Below are 25097 nucleotides of genomic sequence, written 5' to 3'. Positions count from 1 at the left end.
ATCCTGTGCTATTACAAGTCCAAACGGGGAAAAATATTGAGGTAAAGTTTTAAAAATATCTTCTAAAACATTTCTATCACTATATGAGAATAAAATATCATCCATGAAATGAGCCGTATAAACCTGAGGCCATCGTGCATGCACTGGTTTTAGTGCTGCATCAACATAAATTTGACATATAGTTGGGGAATTCCTCATTCCTTGGGGTAATGTTCTCCATTGATATCTTTGATAAGGTCTTTGATAATTTGTTTGAGGAATTGAAAAGGCAAACCTTTTTCTATCTTCTGGATGTAAGGGTATATTTAAAAAACAATCTTGTAAATCTATAATATATACAAACCAACCAGCAGGGAGCACTGAGGGTAAAGGAATGCCAGACTGAAGGGTTCCCATTTTAAATAGAGATGCATTTACAGCACGTAAGTCTGTTAAAAGTCTCCACTTGCCTGATTTCTTTTTTATCACAAATATTGGAGAATTCCAAGGAGATGTGGATGGTTCTATGTGATGTAGAGAAAGTTGTTGATCAATCAATTCCTGTGCTGCCTATAACTTTTGAGTAGTCAGAGGCCACTGATCTATCCAAATTGGGTCATCATTTTTTCAATTAAGCTTTAAAGGATTCATTCCCCAAAACTGCAGAGACATATAAAATATTAAAAATGTATATGAGCTCCCCATTGTTCTAATATATCTCTTCCTAAAATAGAAACTGGCACCTCTAAGATATAAGGTTTAATAACAGAAATTTGACCCTCTTCATTTTTTATGTGTATATGCATTGTGGCTTGTCCAATTGTATTTACTGGAGTTTTACTTACTCCTTTTATATTACATGGAACAATAGTATAAGTAATATGAGAAGGCCAATCAGTAGATTTAACAATAGTAATATCCGAGCCCGTATCTATAAAAGCTTGAATTTTCTTATGCTCAATAAAAATATTAATAAGAGATTGTTGTTGAGATAATTTAGCTGTCCACATTACATTAATAGGGTTAGTGCTGCCGAACCCTCCTGTTCGCTGAACAACAGAGGATCCTATTGGGATATAAGGCAGTAAAATGAGTTGAGCTATATGTTCTCCTTTTAATAATTTATAGTCTGTAAGTGAGGACATCAAGATTTGAATTTCTCCAGTATAATCTGCATCAATAATTCCTAAATGAACAGTAATGCCTTTCTGATTTAAACTAGACCGACCCGTGAGCAAGCCAAAAGTTCCTGCAGGCAAGGGACCAAAAATTCCTGTAGGAATTCTCACGGGAGATTGTCCTCCTCTTAATTCTATATCTTTTAAGGCTGGTATATCCACTACGGCGCTGTGTTGGGTGGCTGGTTGTAGGGAGAATACGGTAGGTTTACCCCATTGATTTGTCCGGGGCCTGGGGTAAGGCCCGCTCTCCCATTTCCCTTCTGTTCAGCTGAATTAACTTGTTTACTTTTACATTCACGAGCCCAATGATTTCCCTTCTGGCACCTTGGACACAAGCCAGGGGCTTTAGATTTTTTTCTTTGATCATTGTCTAAAAGTTTTAGACAGGCCCTCTTTACATGCCCTGTCTGACCACAACTAAAACATTTTAAAGACTGTTCCTTTTTAGATTGCAAATTATTCCACGTGATTGCCATGGTTTCAGCAAACAGTTGCATTTTCTTAGATTCTGAATTTAAATCTTTACATTGTTTTATAAAACTGTCAATCGTTCCAGTATCTTTTATTGGAATTAAAACCTTTTTGCATTCATCATTAGCATGTTCAAAAGCTAAAAGTTTTAAGAGATGTTGTTGTAAGTCTTGTCCCACTACTGTTCTTTCTATAACATTTTGAAGTCTTGCAATGAACTCAACATATGGTTCATTGGTTCTTTGCAGAACTTTAGCCCAAGATCCATATTCGGATCCTTTAGGCCTTATTTTATCCCAAGCTTCTAAAGCAATATTTTTTAATTGAGCATGAATCTCTTTTGGAGCCTCTGCCTGATGCTCAACAGTATCAAAGAAACCTGTACCAGAGAGCATGGGATAAGAAATGAGTTTAATATTAGGATCTCGATCGTCAGCATTTTGCCTTGCCTTTTCTGCACAACCTTCCATAAATCACATATGCCACTGTAAATATTCTGGCTCTTTTAAAAGAATTTTAGCCAAGGTTTTCCAATCATAAGGAGCAAGATTACCATATTGATCTGCTACCGACATTATTAATTCTCTAGTGTAATGAGCCTGAGGGCCATAAAGGGTTACGGCCTTTTTTAATTTTGCTAAATCATCCATATTAAATCCTTCCCATCTAGGGGGAACTGCCGCTCCATCTACTGGCTGCGGCCTGATTACAGGGAAAGCAAAGGCAGACGTTTCCTCATCAGAATCCCCTAATTTTGGTATGTCAGCCAAAGCTAGTTTGGCTTTACTCCAATTAGGGTTAGATGGAGGAGGTGCAGAGGGAGGTATAGGTAGGTTCTGCTTAACGGAAAGCTGTTTTACCTCTTGTGTTAAATGCTGTATAGCCTGTAAAACTGGGCAATTGTCACAAGTTGATGTTGCTGCGGCAGCTAAAGCTGAGTCAGCTGCAGCGAATTTTACCTTCGGTTTGGACGCCTTTTTACTACTTAAAGCGATAGCGTCATTTTGAACTACAGTTTGCTCCTCCTCTGTGAGGGGCAATTCCTGAATAACTGGTTTAATTTCTAGTTGAAGATTTTCTACAATATGTTCATCTTCCATAGCTTTTAATAAAGAGTACACAACCAACCAAATAGCCCAAAAACATAAAGGAACTTTCTCCTCCTGTTGCATAAGCCCTTTCTATACTAACCCTCGCCTTCCTCCATACTTCTACATCCAAAGTTCCTTCATCTGGAAACCAAGGATTGTATTCTTTAATTGTATCAATACACATATCCAAGTCAGCTGACCTGAGCGATATGCCATATATAGATAATAAATATTTAAGAATTTTTAAGAAAGGAGAGGAAGCAGATTGTCCCATATCCCCATAATAAAATTATACTTACCTTCCTAAGCGACCTTCAGAGTCCCTGTTCGGGCGCCACTTGTCGTGAGTATCTAGTGTACTCTGGACTCTGGGAAAGGCAAACACGCAAACACGCCTGACCGGGACACGGGGGGTGCAGCGCTCGGAAAGGAAGACAAAGGAGACACGGTATTTTTATTGCCTGCACCGCGTTGCACTCTATGCACTGCACTGCACGCACAATCTTTATTTTAGGATTCCTATATAGTAAACCGGATCAGTTCACAGAGCCCAGACAATTAAGTAGTGAAAAGGCATTTTTTGTGACAAGCTACAATGTGACAGACTACAATGTTTATTCTAAACTATCTAAGTAAAGTAAATAACCACAACCAGTTCTCCTAACTCCTCTAGTCCCAGAAAGAAATTCATTAGCCCAAGAAAGATGTTAATTTTGTCTGCTGTTAGTGTCACAAAGGGTGGCCAGCCACTTCCTCAAGACTTCTGCAAAACAAAGCCAGCTCACACAGTATGGTTTCCAGAGGGTGAGAGATCCCACTGAGAACAGGCATTCCTGTCCTACCTCTGTCTTACATACCGGGGGCTATTGTATATTGCAGGTCTGAGGGGGTTGGGGCCTTTAAAGTGACACCTCATCCCCCACACTCCAGAAGGCAGGATCACTGCAAGCTGAATAGCATTGTGATCCCAAATCAGAGTACAGCTACAGAAGTGGGATTTGGGTCTTCAGGGGAGAGTACAGAGGGCCCCACTCAGCCTGGGAGGGCTTCACCCCACTATCTCAGGCACAGATATTTTGAGTGATCATACCATTCCAGGCCTCGGAGGAAGGAGGTCCTCACTACCTTGTGTTCATTCAAGAGTGAAGAGGAACAGATGTGGGATGCACTGGTGTCTGCCACTGAGAGGGCCAGCTCTGCCCCACTAGGGCATGACTCAGCTTCCTACCCAGCAGGGTCTCAGCACAGACTCCAGATTTAACTAAATAAGAGACAGCATTCCATTGGAGACCTCCTCTGGAAGGAGAGCAGAGGAGCTGGTGGACACCGGCCCATGGGCAGCCCAGTTCCTAGGGTTTTCTGCCCCATTTTAAGTGTGAGTGTGGGACCGTGACCTCCTCTCTGTCACTGCCTCCATCATCCTCTCTGCATAGGTGCCAGGCTTGGGTCCATGACCCATCACGGAAATGAGAACCTGTCGGTGGTGCCCTTGAGGGAGTTTGTGCTAGATGGGTTCAGGGGAGGTACGGAGACCCAGGCCCTGCTGTTTGCTGTCTTCCTGGCCTTGTATACAGTGACCATTGTGGGCAACCTCACCATGATCATTGTCATCACCCTGGATGCCCGCCTGCACTCCCCCATGTACTTCTTCCTCAAGAACCTGTCCTTTCTGGACCTCTGCTACTCATCTGTCATTGCCCCCAAAGCCCTGGCCAACTTCTTCTCCTCATCCAAGCTCATCAGCTTTGCAGGCTGTGCCACCCAGCTCTGGTTTTTCTCCATGTTTGGTACCACCGAGACTTTCCTGTTAGCCGTGATGGCCTATGACCGCTTCATGGCCATCTGCAGTCCCTTGCGTTACCCTGTGACAATGTCCTCCATGATGTGTGCCTGCCTTGTTCTGGGCTCCTACTGTGGAGGCTTCCTCAACTCCACTGTGCAGACCAGCCTCACGTTCCGGCTCCCCTTCTGCAGCTCCAACCGCATCAACCATTTCTTCTGTGATGTGTCCCCCCTGCTGCAGCTCACCTGTGCTGATACATCAGTCAATGACCTTCTGTTGTTTAGCCTCTGTGGCTTCATCATTGTCAGCACTACAGTAGCAGTCCTGCTGTCCTATGGTTATATCACAGTGACCATCCTCAGGATGCGTTCAGGATCCAGAAGACAAAAGGTCTTCTCCACCTGTGGCTCCCACCTCACAGCCGTGTCCCTGTTTTATGGAACTCTGTTTGCCGTGTACGCACAGCCAGGGGCTGTGGAATCCATGGAGCAGGGCAAGGTGGTCTCCATCTTCTACACCCAGGTCATCCCAATGCTCAACCCCCTCATCTACAGCCTGCGGAATCAGGACGTGAAGGATGCCCTGCGGAGGCTGAGACAGAGATGGGTGGCCCCGTGAAGGGGTGGTCAGTGAGAGACCGTGTCCTCTGGTGGGCATGGAGGGTTGGAGGGAAGGGCACTGAATGTGGGTTCTGAGTCATCCATGTTCACATGGGGTTTATTTTCTTTCTTTCATCTATTATTCCATACATCTTTCAGTCCTTCTTGAAAGTATGTCAAAGTCCAACTTTTGACAGATGTGAATATAGCCTGTCCTTTTCCATCACAGAAATAACAGTTCAGGAGTAGAGCAAACCCAAATCTCATCCGCTTTGGTCCCACACTGAGCAGATGAGTGATCAGAGAGTCCTTAACATGGGAGCCAATGTCACCATTTCCCAGCACAGATAGAAGGACTTGATCTTCACAGCAAGACTCTTTGTGCCTCACTACTGAATCTAATGTCAATATGTCTATGAAACCCTACACCAAGCACCCTAGAGAGGGACACTTAGAAACTATGGTGTGACGTGGCATGGGGCCGCTGTGCCTCATGCAAGGAAGCGGGAGCAGTGCACTTCTTTCCCCGTTCAGCACGCTGGCTGTGCCTCCTGCTCTGTGTTCCTGATGCCATGAGTCCTACAGGGAAGAACTGTGTCCCTGCTGCCACTTGAGGGACCATCAGACCCCAGGCACCCTGACGTCTGCTCAGCCCTTGCTAGGAGCCTGGGGAAAACCACAAGGCTTCCTCGTTTCATAGCTTGGACCTGAACTTTTTGCTGCTGACCACTGCAAATGGTGCTCTCTTGCCATGAACACTGCTGAGAAAGGGCACAGCTTGAGGTTGCAGCCCAGAGAGGAAGGAGTACAGGTGGAACGGTGCAGATGCTCAGTGTCCAGCTCCTCTGCTGACCTCATTCTGTCTGCACTGCTGAGGTCCTGGTCCTGCAGCTCAGGACAGACCTCCTCAATCTCACCTGCCTTGTGACCAACCCCACCTGGTCAAAGTCCCTGGCTTCTTCTATAGAGGTCCATTTAGTGGAGCTGACCACTGCATGTCCAGTGTCAGGAAGCTGTCTTCTGCATGCAGGGAGATCTGCCTACCTGCTATGGTGGCTGGCACCTGTCCTGGGGATATATACAGGTACACGTGTACACGTTTGTACACACATGTATATATTGACATATACATACATATGTCCTACCTGTAATTTTTCTGTCAACTTGAAAAAATATATTCTTGTCTCAACCATGCTAAATGCATGTTGGGTATAGGAAGCAAATTGTGCAAATGTGCAATTGTCTTAATTCTGCAATGCAATACGACAAGAAGGAATCAGGCAGTAATTTTACTAGTGAGCATTAATCCTGATTGTGAGTTATCAGGAAAACTGACTGCACTTTAGTTGAAACAATAATTAGTCAATACTCCACAGAAAAAGGCAAAACAAACAAACAAAAAACTCCACCAAATTTTCTATTAAGTAATTTTCACTGTACCTGTTTTTCAGATTCTGGCAAACACTACCATTCATTGTTGGTATTGGGGTCTTTCGCCTATAACAATAACAATGAGGGAGGCTGATGTAGGACACAAACCTAGCAAGACACAGTTCCAAATTAAAAAAGAATCTTAAAAGGACTGGGAGAAATTAAGCGCCCTTGAATCTCATCCACAATATAACAAAAACAGTTGTGTAGTTCGCCATATATGACATCTTGCAAGCCCAAAGAAGATTCCTGTTAAAATTCTATGTGTAACACTTTTTATCTAGTATTTTCAGTCATCAGTGCCAACATAGATTAGCATAGTTCCAGATAAGCTAATGAACTTCAGTGGAGTATCAACTTCTCAAAATCCAAAGATCACCTGATTGATTTTTCAGCCTAACCTGTGCGATCATTTACAAATTATTTTTTTTGTTTCTTTATGTGTGATACAAACCTACAGCATGCAATGCGGCATGGTGAGCACTTCACGTTCTGCTCAGTTTCATTGCATCCAATCATGCTGCCCTACAGCCATCTTCAGAACTTTAATTCTGCATCTTTGAACCTCTGCTCCCAGTCAACAACACCTCCCTTTCTACCTTTTTCCAGGCACAGGGAAGCTGTATTCTGCATTTCTCCACAGGATTTGCCCCATATGAGACCCAGCATTCTTCTGCTAACTCCCTAACTTCACTTCACACACAAGCCGTTGACCAGCTATAGTGCACTGCAGGTGAGAATTTCTTCCCACCTGAAGGCTAACCTTACATGCTGCATTGATAACGCATGCCGTTAGTCCATCTGTGCATGGTGAGCACCAGGATGTTTCTGCCTTTTGTCTACAGGAAGCAGCGCTGCTGTGGTTGTGGGCATGAGATTATCTCTTCAATGTCTACCCGCCCGGTGATTGCTAGGTGGAGGGCAATTGCTTTTCGACTTTTTAAGAACTCTCTATACTTTTGTCTCAGTGGCTGTATCATTTTTCAATTTTACCAGTGTCATATTAGGGTTCCAAATTCTCCATATCATGCCCAACACTTAATATTTTCTGAGTTTTGAAAAAATTGTAGTTTTCACAATGGGGTTGAGTGGTATCTCGCTATGGCTTTGACTTGAATTTCCCTGGTTACTGTTTCCCTGGTTACTGGTTACTGTTGATAAGATCTCTTTGTACATTTCTGGCCAGTTGAATATCAATGGAAAGGCTCTGTTCAAGCCCTTCACCTGTTTTTCACTGAGGTACTTGTGTTTTGTTTGGTTGCCTGATTTTGAGTTGTAGAAATTCCCAATACACTCTGAATGTTACCTCCTTATAAAATAACTGCTCTAATTCTCCTGGATGACTCTTCACTCCATTCCATGTTTCATTGGCTTTGCAGAAGATTTTAATGTAGTTCCATTCATCTCTGCCCTTTGAGTCACAGCTATGCAATTTTGCTAATGGCCATGTATGATTCTTTTCACTTATTTTCTCGTAGGAGTTTTCCACTCATAGATATTATGGTTAGGACTCTAATCTATTTTGGCCCATGAGTTGTATGTATATGATGTCCAAAGGGTGTGACCATATCCTTTTGCATGTAGATAGCCAACTTTTTCACCAACACTTAACTGAAGAGACTGTCCTTTCTCAATTAAATGCTTTCAGTACCTTATCAAAAACCACATACCCATGCATTTTGGAGCTTATTTCTGTGATCTAGTATACTGTTCTATTGGCCTATGCTCTGTTTTAACACTCGTAAAACACTGTATTTTTAGTAAACCTTCATAACGTTTGGAGTCAGTAAGTGTGACCGCCAACTTTATGCTTCTTAGTTGTTTTTGCTATTTAGGGTCACTTGATATGTCACAAGAATTTTGGGGATGAGTTATGTTTTTTTTTTTTAAACAACTGCCCTGGAAATTTTGAAACATTGTATTGAATCTGTGGCCTATTTTACTTAGAAGTGATTCTTTAAAAAATTTTAGAAGAAAATTGTTTTAAAGAATATTAAAGTTGTTTTAAAAAATATTAAATAAAAAATATTAAAATATTATTTCTACCTACCTTCCTAAGGTAGGTAGAAATCTTGAAGATATAGGAGTAGGTAGACAGTTCATAAAGAAATGCAAACGGCACAGGAAGTGCTTCAAAGGATCACAACTTCGATCTCATCTTCTTAAAAAGTTTTTGCACATCAAAAGAAATCACCAACAGACTGAAAGAAAACCCACAGAGTGGGAAAAATTTTAGCCAACTGTCTCTCAAAGAACTTCTATCTTGAACATATAAAAAACTGCAAAAATCAGGCCTCCCTAAATTCAAAGACTCAAGTCAAAACTGGGCATCTAAGATGAATACACACTTCTCAGATGAAGAAATACAAATGAAAATAAATACATGAAAAAATGTTTAACATCATCAGTCATTTGAGAGATACAATGTTAAAACAATGAGATTCTGTCTCACTCCAGAAAGAACGGCTATCATCAAAAAATTAACCAATAACAAATGCTGGTGAGTTTGTGGGGGAAAAGAAACCTTTCTCCACTGCTGATGGGAACTCTGGAAATCAGTGTGGAAATTCCTGAAAAAACTAGGATTGGAGGTCCCATTCAATCCAGCTATTCCTTTTCTGTATATTTTCCCAAAAGAACTGAAAACATCATACCACAGCGATATGTGTGTATCCATGTTTGTAGCAGCACAATTTGTAATAGCTAAATCTTGGAAACAACCCAACTGCCCACCATCCGCAAAATAGATGAAAAACATTTGGTACTTTTATACAATGGAGTACCACTCAGCTATAAAGGATAAACTTGAGACTTTTATAGATAAATGGATGCAACTTGAGACCATACTCATAAGTGAAATAAATCAGACTCACATGTGTAAATATTGTATTGTCTCCCTAGTGTAAAAACTGAAAGAGCAAATAAGATTCAAAAGGTAAAGTAGATATTGTGAAAGGGAAATGGAAAGAAAGTGCTCAAAAAGAAAGAACAACTGGGATATGGGAATGGAGAAAGGAAAGGTAAAAGATGGTATATATTCTTTCTTACTACTATTACTGATAGTACTACTACTAATATACCATTAATACTATTATTCCATTAACCTGTGTTAGTTCATCAAAAAGAATGGGTTGTACTTTGTTTGCTCAAATTTGCATGCCTGTATATTGTAATCTGAACAACTACTTTTAAGATAACAGTACACAATATATTAAGCATTGTTAATCTCCTATTATTTTGTTTTGAAATTCTGTATCATTTTTTTCACATTAAAATTTTGAAAAATCTCCACCCCTAAAAAAGAATATTAAGCCTTCCAATGCAGTGGCAGGGATGGTTTCACTGACATTTGCCTTCTTTAATTTCTTACAGCCATAGTTAGTAGGTCTTCATACACATTCAATTCCTCAGTGTATATGCATATTATGAAACATTTATTTTTCTGATTCCATTTTAAATGGTGTAGATTTCTAAGCCTTTTACCATTCATTTTGTCACATAGTAATATAGTGAATTTTGTGATATTTGTAAAGTGAGCTTTCTAATTCTAATAGGCTTTTTTGTGAAATATTTAAGAGTTTCCTACATACAAGATCATATGATCAACAAGTGGGTAATATTCCTTCTATCTTTCCCATGTGGATGTTTTTGCTTATAACTCTTACACAGTTGCTCTGAGATCTCCAGTGGTATTTAAACAGGAGTGGTAAGACCAGCATTTTGCCTTCTTCCTGATCCTGAGGAAAGTTTCCAGTCTTTCACCATTTAGCATCATGCTAGCCATTGGCTTTTTGTGCTGAAGTTTTTTCATGGTGAAGTATCGCCCCATCTCCATCTCCCTTTAAGTCATACAACTATGTCCAGTTTTGTGACTGCTTTTTTCTGTACCTGTAAAGATGATCCTTTGTTTCCTCCTTCAATCCATTGTGCTTTCCTATGCAGTCATTGGTTTCCATACAATTCAATATTTTTCTTCATTTTATTCATAACATATGTCACATAGTGAGTACATTCATTGCAGGTAGTTGGTCCCCATCCATGACATCTTACTTCTTTTTACTTTTAATAATAGTTAATGCACATTCTGTGCTACCACATTGCCAATATACTTTTCTCATGCCTCTTACCTTCTCCCACTCCATCGTCTGAATCTTCTTGTGGATATTACCCACATAATATTTACACAAACAAACACACATGTGTACATTCACATGTTTGTTTTCTTTCAAAGCATTCTCCTCTAGAAAGCAGAATTTTGCCTTGGCATATCATTGCATGCTATAGCTCATGAGAAAGAATCCCTAATAACTTTTACACTCAGTTCACACCTGGCCACCTCTCAGGAGAGTGCCTTGACATCATCTCCAGAGGGCCTCTCAGAAGCATCGACCCAGTGGGTCTCTGTCCTTCACAGCCATGAGAGGAAGGTCCAGACAGGAAGTCAACTTCTGAGACTTAGGACTAGAGACAGGAGAAGGTATGAGCCGCTCCTTTACATGCTGACTGTGTAGATGCAACTTTGTGACATCCGATGTTTGTACTAAAATACTAAAGGACTGTGAAAATAGGAGGAAGGGATAGGCTACATAAAATTCACGACATACTGATTGCTGTTAAAGCTGAATGGTGGACACTTGAGGTTCATGACAGTATTAAAAATGTGCCATAACAGCTTAGTCAGAATATGTTTCATGTTGCCAGATCCGGTGAATAAAGTGGGCAGACACATTACCATGTTCCACAAGCCTGTCTTTCTGGTGGATAACACCTGGCAACCTAGAGCTGGCCAGACACTAAATTCAGATGAGATTTTGATCACACCTTGAAAAGATACTCATGATAGAGGATTCCAGAACTGCTGCAGAAAGAGCCAAAACAATGGCATATGTGTGTTGAGTGTAGGGAGTATCTAGGTGCAGGGTAAAGGTAACGTGTCATTGACTGTAATAAACTTGTTTAAACACTCACCATATATTTTGAACATACTCCATATTTGTCCCCCATACCTATTAAAGTATACAAGCAAATTACTGTTCCCCCACTCTTCTAGCTCTGGACATGACCTTCATCTCCTCTACTTTATGAATTCATTTTAAAATTGTTCCTATTCTGTGCTATGCTGCTATTTAAGTTTTCTTTTCTGTATAAACACACCAAAAAGTTAGCAAATTTACTTCTTGAACTAGGATAGTGAAGACTTACTCTGCTTTTAATTTCAAGACATGGGTAGGTTCGTGTGCAGTTGTAAGGAATAATACTGAGCAGAGGAGGGAGAAGAGAGTATGCATCACATCACACTTTGGACTGTATCACAGTTGGCACTAGATGACAAGTTACTGCTAATGGCTTTAAAATCTGTAGGAGTTTTAATGATCCTACCCATGGAGCCTGGTGACCTATTGTCATTATGATCCCTCCATTCCCCTTTTTACATTATAGTTTCCCACAATACCTTGTGTTTAATGGGCAAACTCCATTTAACTAAATGGAAACTAAATCTGTGGGATCCTGAAATTTTGTTTGGCAGCCAGAGGAATCAGCCAAATCTGAGTAGCTCAGTTCCTGGAAGAGACCAGGTGGCTGTGCCCCTCTGGCCCACTCTAGGATCTCAGTCCCTTGAGACACTGAGAAGCATCCAGAGGTCACTGTGACCAGCTGGGCTGCCAAGGCCCAGACACCACATGAGTCCACCACCCATACCCACAGCTCTGGGAAGAAAGTGGGCAGGTGCCTCAGAGCTGCTCAACCACTGAGTCCTGCCGAAGCATCTGAGTGTCACAAGGTAACTGGTGGGCACTGTGCAAGGTTACCAGGCACACCACTGTCTCTTTCCCACACCACCTACACAAACCAAGGAGTATGGTTCACATGGGCCATGCCTGGAGCTGCTGGAGATGCCGACCTAAGAGACTGCGGTCCTAAGTGCCACATTATTCTCAGCAACCTAAAGGTGAGCTACTGAGACATCTGTGGGTGCAGCCAACACTGATGACAGCTGGAGAAACTGCACAAGGATGGTGCTGGTGCACCTGCTTCCCACTGACTGTCACCCTGGGACACCACTCCAGGAGGAAGTCTTTTACCACAACACAGATTTGCAAAGGATAACCCAACTGACCACCACATGGGAAAATATCAACAGGGAGACAGGAGAGAAACATGAGTATCAAGCAGGAGATCTATTTCCTATGAATACAATGGAAAGACAATGAGGTCTATGACTACCTAAAACAAAATGCGAAAAATGGCTTTTAAAGAAACTCTAAAGAGCAGAATACAAAAGAATACAGCAACACAGCAAAACTAGAAAAATTTATGATTTGAATGAGAACTTTAGCAAACAGATTCTCAACACTAAAAAAGGAAGAGAAGAAGCTTTGAAGCAAAGAACTTAACAAATGAAGGAGTTCTGAGCCTCTACAACAAGAGATGAATCAGAAGAAAGGGTTCCTGAGCACGATGACCTGCCTTGTGAAAGGAGATAAAGAAAGCCTATAAGACACATGGAATCTCATTAAATAAACAGTATTTACATTTTCCTTGTTTCATAGGTGGAAAAGAATGGAAAAGGCATAGAATAATCCACATAATAGCGGGCAATATTCCAAAACCTTAAGAAAGGTACAGATATCCCAGTGCAGAAAACTCAAAGACCAGAAACAGAGGCCGGAAATGAGGGCAAATGGTGTCAGCAAGGCATATAATCATAAAATTTTCAAAGACCTAGACAAGCATTCTAAAACCAACAAGAGAAAAGCATTAAGTCACAAATAAAAGAACTCTCGTTACGCTAACAACAGAGTTCCATCTAGAAACTTAACAAGCCAGGAGTCAATAGGATGGCATATTAAAGTCTTGAAAAAATAAAATATCAAGCCAAGAATACTTTACCCATCAGACAATCAGAAATCAGAAAAAGGAATTCATATGAGTTCAGCCTTGATTGGGAATTATACGTAGAAATGATAGGATACAACCACTACTCTAGTTACACATGTGAGCTGGTCAGTGGAGCAATTTCCAAGAGATCAAAGAAAATACATGGAGAGAGCTTTTGTGAGAGTTTAGTTTTATAAAGACTCACAAACACATTAACTTGAAAGCAAGCCTTAATTGCAATGTATTTTTTCTCACTGAATTTTATGGATCATTTTTAATTTTTTTTTGTTTGTTTGTTTGTCCTGTTTTTTAAACTGTTCTTTAGAATTACTATTCTTTTATCTTCCTGATTCATTGAAAGAAATGAGAGTTTATTTTAAAGAGAAAAAAGCAACACAAACAAAAGACACAAACCATACACACACAACCCCAAAATAATAGCAATATAGGATTTCAAGATAAGATGATAGGAATTTAACAATGGTTGCTATATTGCATATTGTTATTGTCAAAAGAGTGGCTCAGATTACCAGATATAGGCATGCAACATTGATCAAACAACATGAGCACTAACTGTTCCTTTCTTTGAACTAATAAAATTGGTAGTACAATTATCTTAGCTAATACACACACACACACACACACACACACACACACATGCTCAAGAGAAATCAGAACTCTTAAACAGAGTTTTAAATTGTGTTTTAATAGATGATTGTTGTCTGCATGTTAATATTCATGGTTGTATTAAATTGTGTTTTGATAGATGGTTGTTGTCTGCATGTTAACATTCATGGTTGTAATTCTACCATCTAAATGCAGAGCTGAGGACTGATCCTAGCATTGTGCATAGGTTGAGTGGGATGCAGCCTCGGTCAATATCTAGTGCAAGGATTACTACCACTTACTAACAGGATCTCCACATAATGGCAGAGCCTCCTATTCCAATTGACCTACAAACTTCAATACAAAAACACAAGAATCCCGAGGAAACAAATAACAATGTGTCTCCAAATATTCAGAACACCATGAAAGCTGACCTTACAGACTTGGAAGTAGATCAAACTTCAGAGAAAGAACCAAAAACTATTTAAAATTGTAGAACAGATCAAAGAAGTGGCAAGTAGCTGATTAAACCATTATAAGACATTCAGTGAGCCTAAAGAAGATACAGATAAACAGCCAGATGGTACTAGGGAACACAGTGCAGGACACAGAAGATACAAAAGACCTTTTCAGAAATGTATTAGAGGTCATGGAAGAAATCAAGCACAAATCCTGGAAATAAAAAAAATAAAGCACAATTTTTGGCAGTAGACAAAATCTGTCAAAATATAGAATACCAGGAGTTCAGTACATGGTAAATAAAGCAGAACAAGTAACTTAAGGATCATGAATAAAGCAATAAGAAAAATTTAAAAATTATCTCAATCTCTGGAAAAACAGAATAAGGACAGGAGTCTGTATATACCTTTCAACTAGAATGCTCAGTATAAATGATTTTAAGTCTTCAAGAAAAAGATACAAAGTGGCAAATTGGAAAAAAAAATAAGACTTGACTCTATGTTGTCCTGAGAGGTACATCTCATCCACAGGAAGACACAGAGACTGAAGGTGAAAGGGTGGAAAATGATATTCCTAGCAGATCCAGAGCCTCAAAGCAGGCAGAAGTAGCTATTCTAATTTCTGCCAAAGTTACTTGGTTAATTCTGAAAGTTGAAATGCAAAGCCTCCTCTCACCACAGTGCTTCAAAGGCTCCACATGGGTTGTCAGGGAGGTACTGGGAGATGCAATAACTCGCCCTGACAGTGCCATTGGCACGGTAGGCCTGTGTCTGTGTCCTTTGAAAGCAAAAGAGAACAAGGCTGGGACCCCACAATCACAGTTATTTCATGCCATGATCCCTAGATTCACATGCAGGAACCCCTAGAGGACAACCTCAGGGGCGGGAACATCCAGTGGGCTTCTCCATGGGCTCCTGACATAGCCGGGGTTCCTGCCACCCCAAGAGAAGGGAGATAATGAGACAAAGTGGTCACTGCTCTGTGGCTCCTGGGAACAGGGAGTTGCAGTCCCAGTGCAGTGCAGAGCCAGAGCCTCCATAATTGGCCATTGGAGACCCCAAGTCCCCGTCCTACCAGGTACACAGAATCCTCCAAGCAAGCATCCTACAGACACAGGGTTTCCTGTGCTATCCAGCTGATGGGAATGGAAGAGGTGGTCCTTCCTTTATTACTCCACAGTACCACGAGCGGGACAGGACAGCCAGTCTCAGTGCTGACCTGTGCACTGGCCTTCTCACACCTCTGCTCAGGACACAGAGGTGCTGCAGAGCTCCTGAGGTGACAGAGACCTCTGTATCCACCTCAACATCCTCTGCACAGAGCAGATCGGGAGTTCTCAGACCTGGAGAGGAGTTGAGAGCTGTGTGTACTGAGCAAGTCCTGTGAGGTAAGAGCAGCTCCCTCACTTGTCCTCTTCCAGGAGAAGGACAAGATCACAGGCACAGGGACACAGCCCTGCACAGGCTTCAGGGTGTACATCGGGAACCACACTGCCAGAGCCTCCCAGAAGCCCCCAAGAGGAGGCAGAGCACCCCATAGCCCTCCCCACCGGGGTTCCCACTCAGCAGCTCCTAACTCCCTCTTGATGACCACCAGAAGATCAGGCTCACCCTCTGGGACACCCTTGCACATCTGTGCTGAGCAGAGACAGGGAGGAGAAAGGGATGGGAGCTGGGTGCTGGTCAGGGCAGAGCCCTCCAATGTCTGCCATCTAAAGGGAAAGAGCCAGGCCCCCTCCAGCCCCAACTCAGAGAAGAGCAGCGAACACATCCAGCAGAGGCTGCAGGGTGGGGCTCCTGCACCTCCCCAGCGCTCAGGGAACAGCCCTGAGGTTTCTCACAGCGCCAGGCTGAGCCCCAGTCTCCCCATGACCTGAGTGACTTGTAGGGACCTGCAGGAAGTCCCTGATGTCCTCCAAGAGGCAGGATCACTATAGGCTGAAAGTCACTGCAGTCCAGGTTCAGAACACAGCTGCAGTGGTCAAGCTCAGTGCTTCAGCAGAAAGGACAGAGACTTCTTCCCAGCATGGGCAGGATTTAACCCCAGAGTGTGTCTGGTAGGGATGTGGAGTGATGACACCACTCAAGGTCTGGTACAGGAGGTGCTCACCACCATTTGCACATTAGGGAGTGAGAAGCAACATCTGGGGTGATTGGGAGGCATCCGGGAGGCCAGTGCTCCTTTCCAGAAGCATGCCTGAGGACAGGAGAGCAGCTGGTGAGAAGCAGGCACAGGGACATCATGATGCCTGTCACTGACAACCACCCAGCTCTGGACTCCTCATCACATCCTCAGAGCATGACTCAGTCTTGTAGCCAGCAGGCCCTCAGCCCAGACTCAGGATTTAAGTAAATCAGAGACAATGTCCCATTTCAGATCTCATCTGGAAGAACAGAGGCCCTAATGGCTTCCTGGCCAGTGAGCACCCTTGCCCCTAAGGGTCCTTCTGCCCCATGTGAGGTGTGAATGTGGGGCCGTGAGCTCCTGTTTGCCACTGCCTCCCTCATTCTCTCTCCACAGTTGTCAGACTTGAGGCCATGATAATGCACAAACCTGAGAACGTCTCAGCTGGTCCCTGGAGGGAGTTTGTGCTGGAGGGGTTCAAGGGAGGTGTGGAGACCCAGGCCCTGCTCTTTGCTGTCTTCCTGGCCCTGTATGTGATGACCATCGTGGGCAACCTCACCATGATCGTCGTCATCACCCTGGATGCCCGCCTGCACTCCCCCATGTACTTCTTCCTCAAGAACCTGTCCTTCCTGGACCTCTGCTACTCATCTGTTTTTGCACCCAGAGCCCTGAACAACTTCTTCTCATCCTCTAAGGTCATCAGCTTTGCAGGATGTGCCACCCAGTTGTTTTTCTTCTCCTTTCTTGGTACTACTGAGGCTTTCCTGTTAGCCGTGATGGCCTATGACCGCTTCATGGCCATCTGCAGTCCCTTGCGTTACCCTGTGACCATGTCCTCCATGATGTGTGCCCGCCTTGTGCTGGGCTCCTACTGTGGAGGCTGCCTCAACTCCATTGTGCAGACCAGCCTCACGTTCCAGCTCCCCTTCTGCAGCTCCAACCATGTCAACCACTTCTTCTGTGATGTGTCCCCCCTGCTGCACCTGGCTTGTGCTGACACGGCTCTCAATGAGCTGGTCATGTTTGGCCTCTGTGGGTCCATTGCTGTGGGTGCTATAGTAACTGTCCTGGTGTCCTACGGTTACATTACAGTGACTGTCCTCATGATGCATTCAGGATCCAGAGCACAAAAGGTCTTTTCCACCTGTGGCTCCCACCTCACAGCTGTGTGCCTGTTTTATGGAACCCTCATTGTCATTTATGCACAGCCAGGGGATGTGGAGTCCACAGAGCAGGGCAAGGTGGTCTCCATCTTCTACACCGAGGTCATCCCAATGCTCAATCCCCTCATCTACAGCCTGCGGAACAAGGACGTGAAGGATGCCCTGTGGAGGCTGGGACAGAGATGGGTGACCCGGTGAAGAGAGTAGCTAGAGAACACACTGTCCTGGAGGATCTGGGGATAGAGGGGAGGGCACTGAATGTTTCACCGTATGTCACAGAAACAGTATGTGGGTTCTGAATGAACCTTGCTCAACTACGATTTTTCTTACTTCTTCCCATCCTTCCATCCAGCTTCTCTGCTTCCTCAAAGCATGTCATTAACCAGACTTTTACCAAATGGAAGTCTTTTTAACCACAGAAGTGATGGTCCAGGAATAGAACAAACCGAATCCCATCCCCTCTGGTAACACATTGAGCTGAGATTGATCACAGAGCCCTCGATATGGGAACCAATGTCGGCATCCTCCGGTTCAGATAGAAGGGTTTCACCTTCCAGGTGTCTCCCCTTTTCCTCACCACTGGATCTAATATCAGTGCCTCTAGGAAACCCTACACTGAGCGCCCTACAGAGGGACACTTAGAAATTAACATGTGACACCCTCACGTGGCATGGGCCACTGTGCCTCATGCAAGGCAGCTTCTTTCTCCCTTCAACACACTGGCTGCACCTGCTGCTCTGTGTTCCTGACACCGTGAGTCCTGCAGGGCAGCACGGTGTCCCTGCTGCCACTTGACAGCCTGTCAGACCCTGGGCGCTCTGACATCTGCTCAGCCCCCACCGTGGGGCTTCCTGGCCCCCAAACCCATCTAACCCAGCCTGGTTGCTCTTTTTTATGGAAAAAAAAGTTAAAACATATTTTCATAACAAAATGATAATAGAATAACAATAGTTAATATACTACACATTATCTTTAAAGTAGTTGCTCAGGGTACAAAACATCAACATAAAAATTTCTCCAGTCAATATTCGCAAACACCTTGTTTTTTAATGAACTAAAAGACACTAAGAGTGTAACCCATTTGTGCTTCTTTGCTTTTCCCTACTGTTCTTTCCCCTTTTGTCCCTCCTAGTTCCTTAGCCAGGTTGTTCTTGGCCATGGCAAGTGGTGCTCTCTCCCTGATGAAGTTGGAGTTGAAGCTGTGGTATATTTAGCATAGAAAAGAGCGGGGAAAGAATAGCATCATTTCTTGGTATTCAGTTCTTGTGCTGACCCCATTCTGTCCAGCACTGCCTTCGAGGTCGGATCCACAGCCAGGATAAACCTCTGCACTCCACACCCATGCCCATGCCTAACTCACACCCTAGACTCAAGTCCTGTGGCTTCCTTCATGCATGTCTCTTTGCTAGAGCTAACCACTGCATGGTCAGCACGAGGGTACTGTGCTCTTCCTGTGGGGAGGTCGATGTCTCTAATAGCCATCCTCAGTCTTCCTGCTCTCCCTTCTCTGGACATCTGTGGGAAGAGAATGTAAGTGCTCCTGCCCAGTTATCTCTCTAAACATTCTCCAGATTTCATCTCCTCTCTTCTACCCATCCTGCCCCAGCACTGAGATCTCCAAAATATAGTTACTGTTTGCTATAGTACTTCATGTACATCTGATATAAATTACTCTTTGCACCAATGAGTCCCCCAATGTGTGACCTAGATCAACAAATACTTTCTCTTCTGGTGCCAAAGCCATGGTCTCTTCTTCCATCTCCACCTTCATCTCTGCATATCTGTACAGATGCGTGGACACGCACATATAAGGCTTGAAAAAAGCTGTATCTTTGTCTCAAACACAATCTCAAATTGGATACAGGAAAAATTTTGTTTTTCTTTAACAAAAGTAGAATTATCCTAACTCTCCCATTGGGCAACTTGACTCTCCACTTTTCTTATTTACTTTGCTTTGCAGAAATTTTTAGGTTTATACCATAGTTCTCTTTATCAGTGTTTTGTTTGTTGTCTATCCTTTTGGTGTCATACCCACAATATCGTTGCCCAAACTCATGTCATGAATCTTTCCCTTATTTTCTTCTAGGAGTTCTACATTCAGAGATTTTCTGTCTAGGACTTTAATCAATTTTGAGCCAGGTTTTGTATATGGCATCCAAAAGACCCAAGTACAATATTTTCCATGTGCATATCTAGTTTCTGAAGCACAGCTTGTTGAAGAAATTGTCCTTTCAAATTAAATGGTCTTGACAGCCTTGTGGAACCTCACATGATCATGCATATCAGGAGTTATTTCCAGGTGCTCTTATTTTATTCTGCTGATCTATATGTCTCTCTTAATACCAGTACCATGATATTTTGTTTTGTATAACCTGCAAGATGTTTTGAAAACAATAAGCATTAGATCTTCAAGTTTATTGTTCTGTTACAAGCTGTTCTGATAGTTTGGTGTCTCTTAAGAAGCCCCATGGATTTTAAGATGAAATTTTCCTTTGTGGAACAGAATGTCAGGGAACATTAAAACAGGTGGCACTGAATCTGTGGGGTGCTGGTGATATCTGTGACCCAGAGAGCACCCTGAGGAACTCCATGGAGCATGGAGGGCTGCTGACCGTCCTCTGCCCTAGTAGCTGAGGAAATCAGGCTTCCTGCCTCCCTATAGTAGGGAAGATGATGAAACAAAGATTGGCCACAGCCCTGCAGCTCCTAGGACTCAGGGAGTTGCAGTCCCAGCCAAGGGCAGAAGCCAGAGCCTCCCTAATTGGCCACTGGAGGCATCCAGTCCCGGTCCTGCCAGCTGCAAAGAATCCTCCCCTCAGTCAGACCCAAGTACAGAGCGTCTACAAGCTGCCCAGGTGATAGGGGCAGAAGAGGAGGAGAGGGGAGACAGCCCTGTCTCCCTCATTCCACAGACACCCAGGAATTCACTGCTTCCAGAAGAGCTCACCAGGATTCTCACTGGGACCCCAGGTGCTGAGCTCTGCCCAGGCCACCTCACACCTTTTCTCAGGACTCTGTGTTGAACTGCACAGGAGCCCGAAGCCCTTGGTGTCCACCTCAGAATCCTCGGCACAGAGCAGGCTTGGGGCACAGGCACTTGGAGAGGATGTGATGGCTGTGCATCCTGGGTGGAGTTCTTAAAGGTAAAATCGGCACCTCGGGCTGTCATCTTCTAGGAAAGAGGAGTCCCTGTGCATACAGGGGCAGCAAAGCTCTGTGCAGTAGCCCTCGGGCTTGCTTTCAGGGTAAGGTTGAGCCCTTACCCTTTTTGTCCAACCTTCACTTCGATGCCAGGTCAGTGAGGTTTGCACCTCTGAACCAGAATCCTGAGCTTGCAAACAAACCCTAGGGCACCTCGCTAACCAAGGCTTTGACTCTGCTTCACCTCCTATTTCTACCAGCTCACAGGTGAGGGTGACGCTGCTCACATAGGGCCACACTATACATGGGAGGGCAGGGAGAACAGTAAGGACAGGGGACCCATGACAGTGAGAGTCACCCAGCTCCCTAGGGGCACAGTGCCTGCCTCAGGCCATGGCTGGAGGATCATCCACAGATGGGCACGACTGCAAGCTGGGGAGACCCTGCCTGTCCCTCTTCCCACACAAGTCAATGAATAAAATCTGTGATCAGAGTTGTTACAACCAATAAATTTATATCAAGAGGAATTGGCAAGAGTGATGCACACAACACAATTTCATTTAAACCCTTACATCTGACTACTTAGTGTATCAGGAAGACAGCCAGCCCTGCTCCAGGTCCCGTGTGCCACCATGAGCCTGGAGGGGTAGAGCTGTGCAGCAGCAGGACCCATTCCAGCAGTGCCACCCTGGAACCCCTCAGAAGGATACAAAGCAGACCCATTCTCTCCCCAGCCAGCATGGCTGCATCCTGCTGACCAGCAGAGGTTCAGAGGCATCCCCTCTGCAGATACTGCTGCATTGTCTATGCAGTGACAGAAAGAAGGAGAAAATGATCAGGAATGGCCACACTTGACTGAAAAGATGACAATGGGTTTTCAATAGGTAAGAGCAAAACCCATCTAAATTCCCACTGTGAGGAGGCAGGAAGGATGTACACTTCCCAAATGTGTCACAGCACCAGCCCCACAGCTTATGAACAGGTTGTAGGGCTCATTCTTCCCAACCCCATGAGAAGTCTGTCATATGTACATGGCAGGAAGACTCTGAAGCCCTCAGGAAGGTAGAGAGCTTGGAAATTGAGCTCCACTGAGGTCCAGTCTTAGAATCAGAGATGTGGAGCTGGAAATCAGGGTCTCCCCACCTGATAGGGCACAGAGACAGAGGGAAGGTCTGGAATTTGCTCTTTGTCTCATCTAGAGGTTTGATAGCACTCAGCCCGAGTCCTGGTGGCTGAAGGTCTTCACCACGATTGCCAAATCAGGGTAGGTGGAGATAAGGCCTGAGAAGTGCAGAATCAGACACAAGAGCCAGATGCACAGAAGCTTAGAGTACATCTGAGCACTGAGAATTCTGGTCTACCAGAGGCCAGCATGGGAGGGACGTTCTACCCTTGCCCTTATGTGGACTCTCCCTTAGCTTGGGATGCTTCTTTATCTCCTCCATAGCTCAGCTCAGATATCTACAAAGGACATATTCATGACTTAAGTAAGTCAAAGGAAATTTCACCTTTAGGCCTTGGCATGCTCATCTCCAAAGGGAGCACGGGACCTGATGGCATCAACTTGGATGGACCGCATGGTGCCGACAGGTCACCAGGTGTCATAGAACATGTGATAGATGACCTACACCCTCTCACTGCCTCCACTGTCCTCTCTGCATAGCTGACCCAGCCCAAGGCCCTGATGGTCCACAGACATGGGAACCTCTCTGTGGTGCTCTGGCAGGAGTTTGTGCTGGTGGGGTTCAGGGGAGGTGTGGAGACCCAGGCCCTACTCTTTGCTCTGTTCCTGGTCTTGTACATTATTACTGTGCTGGGCAACCTCACCATGATCGTCGTCATCACCCTGGATGCCCGCCTGCACTCCCCTATGTACTTCTTCCTCAAAAACCTGTCCTTCCTGGACCTCTGCTACTCATCTGTCATTGCCCCAAATGCCCTGGTCAACTTCTTCTCTGCCACCAAAGTCATCAGTTTTGGAGGTTGTGCAACCCAGTTCTTCTTCTTCTCTTTGCTGGTTACCACTGAGGGCTTTCTATTGGCAGTGATGGCCTATGATCGCTTCATGGCCATCTGCAGCCCCCTACAATACCCTGTGACCATGTGCCCTGGCAAATGCACCTGCCTAATGCTTGGCACCTACTGTGGAGGCTGCCTCAACTCCATTGTGCAGACCAGCCTCACGTTCCAGCTCCCCTTCTGCAGCTCCAACCGCATCAACCACTTCTTCTGTGATGTGCCCCCACTGCTGCAGCTCGCTTGTGCTGACACGGCTCTCAATGAGCTGGTCATGTTTGCCATCTGTGGGCTCATTATCGTGGGCACCACTCTTGTGGTCCTCATCTCCTATGGCTACATCACAGTGACCATTCTCAGGATGCGCTCAGGGTCAGGGAGACAAAAGATCTTCTCCACCTGTGGCTCCCACCTCACTGCTGTGTGCCTGTTTTATGGGACTGTGTTTGTCATGTATGCACAGCCAGGGGCAGTGGAGTCCATGGAGCAGGGCAAGGTGGTCTCCATCTTCTACACCCAGGTCATCCCGATGCTCAATCCCCTCATCTACAGCCTGCGGAATCAGGATGTAAAGGATGCCCTGCGGAGGCTGGGACAGAGACGGGTAGCCCCATGAAGGGGTGGCCAGTGAGAGATGTGTCCTTCAGATGAAGGGAAGACACTCTTGGTTGAGGAATTCTTTTATTCATATCTCCTTTCTTCTTTCATATATTCTCTTTTTCCTTTTTTCCATTCATCCTCCAACATTTCTTGTAAGCATTTTTTGAACCAGATATTTAGTGAGAGGAACAAGCCATGTTGTTTAACTTCAGAAAAATGTTTATCTAGCAGGGTGTGGTGGCACATACCTGCAAGCCCAGCACCAGGGAGGCTGGGGCAGCCGGATCGCTGTGAATTCGAGGCCAGCCCAGGCCACTAAGTGAGTTCAAGTAGATCTGAACTGCAAACCAAAATACTGTATCCAAAAGACAAAAAGAAAATGAAAGAAAAAAAAAAGAAAAGAGAAAAATAAAAAAGAAAAGAAAAGAAGGAAAAATACTCTTTCAGAGGTGGAGCAGAATTTAAACCACATTCTGCTAGAGTAATATATGCATGTATAGTCATTTAAATTTATTGTACCTAATTTTAACCAAAGCCAAAGAAGTGGTTTCATTTGTTGGAAATCAGAGGGGTTTTGTTGTTGTTGTTGTTTTTCCTATGAAAGGAAATAGATTTTGGAGCTTTTTTAAATTTATGATCCAATTTTGAAAAAAAATTAAAATCAGCAACATTCACATATCCATTCCCTCCCTGATTCCAGCAAGGTGCAAGGCTAGCCATCTTCTGGTGTCCTCTTTTATGGTCAATTTAAAGGGACTTTTAACTCCACTTTTTCTCTCTTTCAACTCAAATCTGTATCAGCTTCCCCAAAAAATGTTTAAAATAACAATTTAAATCTATAAACAAACATTCCCTAAGGTAAGCAACAATCAGTGGCCCAGATTTGTGAAAGATGCCTCTGTCTTGTAAGAGTGAGTCTGACGTTAAAGCAGTACTATACATTTGGAAAACATTAAATCACAAATGCACAACTCAAGGGGTTCGCCCATACACCACTTAAGAAAATGATACTGATGGCACCAGGTCCTCCATGCACCCACCAACAATTTTCTATCACATTAATCCTTGACCAGGTTTCCCACTGCCCACCAGGAACATTCTGTGAGTAGGGCACAGGACTTGTCCCTACTCTCAAGCATGTGTGTGAGGTACATCCATGTGACTGTATGTAATGACAATTCCCTGATTTCCCTCACCACACAGCTTTGCAATGTAGGAGAGTAACATTATCCCCCTCCTAAGAGACATGACATTTTTTTTCATTATTGTCTTTCATATGTATGAAATTGTGATATAAATTCATAGGACTGTGATGTCTTGGTAATGGGGTACACATGAGTTAATATCTGTAAGTTCTGCCAAAATTATTTTAGTCACTTAGGCAGATCCTGTCTTGGGTGTCTATACTGGCTACTCAGTGCTACCCTTTTTTCATTTATTTAGTGGTCATTTAAATGTTCTTTTGGTGATGGTTTTACTGTTTACATTTTTTTGGAACTGTGTCCTCAATCTTTTTCTTGTTGGTTTGCAAGAGTTCTTCACATATTTGGGTTCTGACCACTTGGTAGATT

The 25097-nt window shown here is 43.8% G+C and overlaps 3 protein-coding genes across 3 annotated transcripts; all 3 read left to right on the top strand.

The window, feature by feature from the left end:
* Positions 1-4172: 4172 nt before the first annotated feature.
* Positions 4173-5123, top strand: LOC100735849 (olfactory receptor 9S13-like). The gene has a single exon (XM_003474377.4). It carries the CDS (start codon positions 4173-4175, stop codon positions 5121-5123), a length of 951 nt encoding a protein of 316 aa, XP_003474425.2.
* An 11862-nt stretch (positions 5124-16985) lies between these two features.
* On the top strand, positions 16986-17967 carry LOC100735570 (olfactory receptor 9S13-like). Its single transcript, XM_003474376.2, has one exon. It carries the CDS (start codon positions 17017-17019, stop codon positions 17965-17967), a length of 951 nt encoding a protein of 316 aa, XP_003474424.2. The 5' UTR covers positions 16986-17016.
* A 4465-nt stretch (positions 17968-22432) lies between these two features.
* Positions 22433-23542, top strand: LOC101788547 (olfactory receptor 9S13-like). Its single transcript, XM_013157304.3, has 2 exons — positions 22433-22522; positions 22574-23542. Exons 1-2 carry the CDS (start codon positions 22433-22435, stop codon positions 23540-23542), a joined length of 1059 nt encoding a protein of 352 aa, XP_013012758.3.
* Positions 23543-25097: the final 1555 nt, after the last annotated feature.

This window comes from Cavia porcellus, unplaced genomic scaffold (genome assembly GCF_034190915.1).
Source record: "Cavia porcellus strain 051 isolate PalLab524CR breed Dunkin Hartley unplaced genomic scaffold, mCavPor4.1 scaffold_26, whole genome shotgun sequence".
Taxonomy (NCBI): Eukaryota; Metazoa; Chordata; class Mammalia; order Rodentia; family Caviidae; genus Cavia; species Cavia porcellus.
The sequence above is the reverse complement of the archived record's forward strand: the minus strand, read 5'-3'. Positions and strand labels throughout refer to the sequence as shown.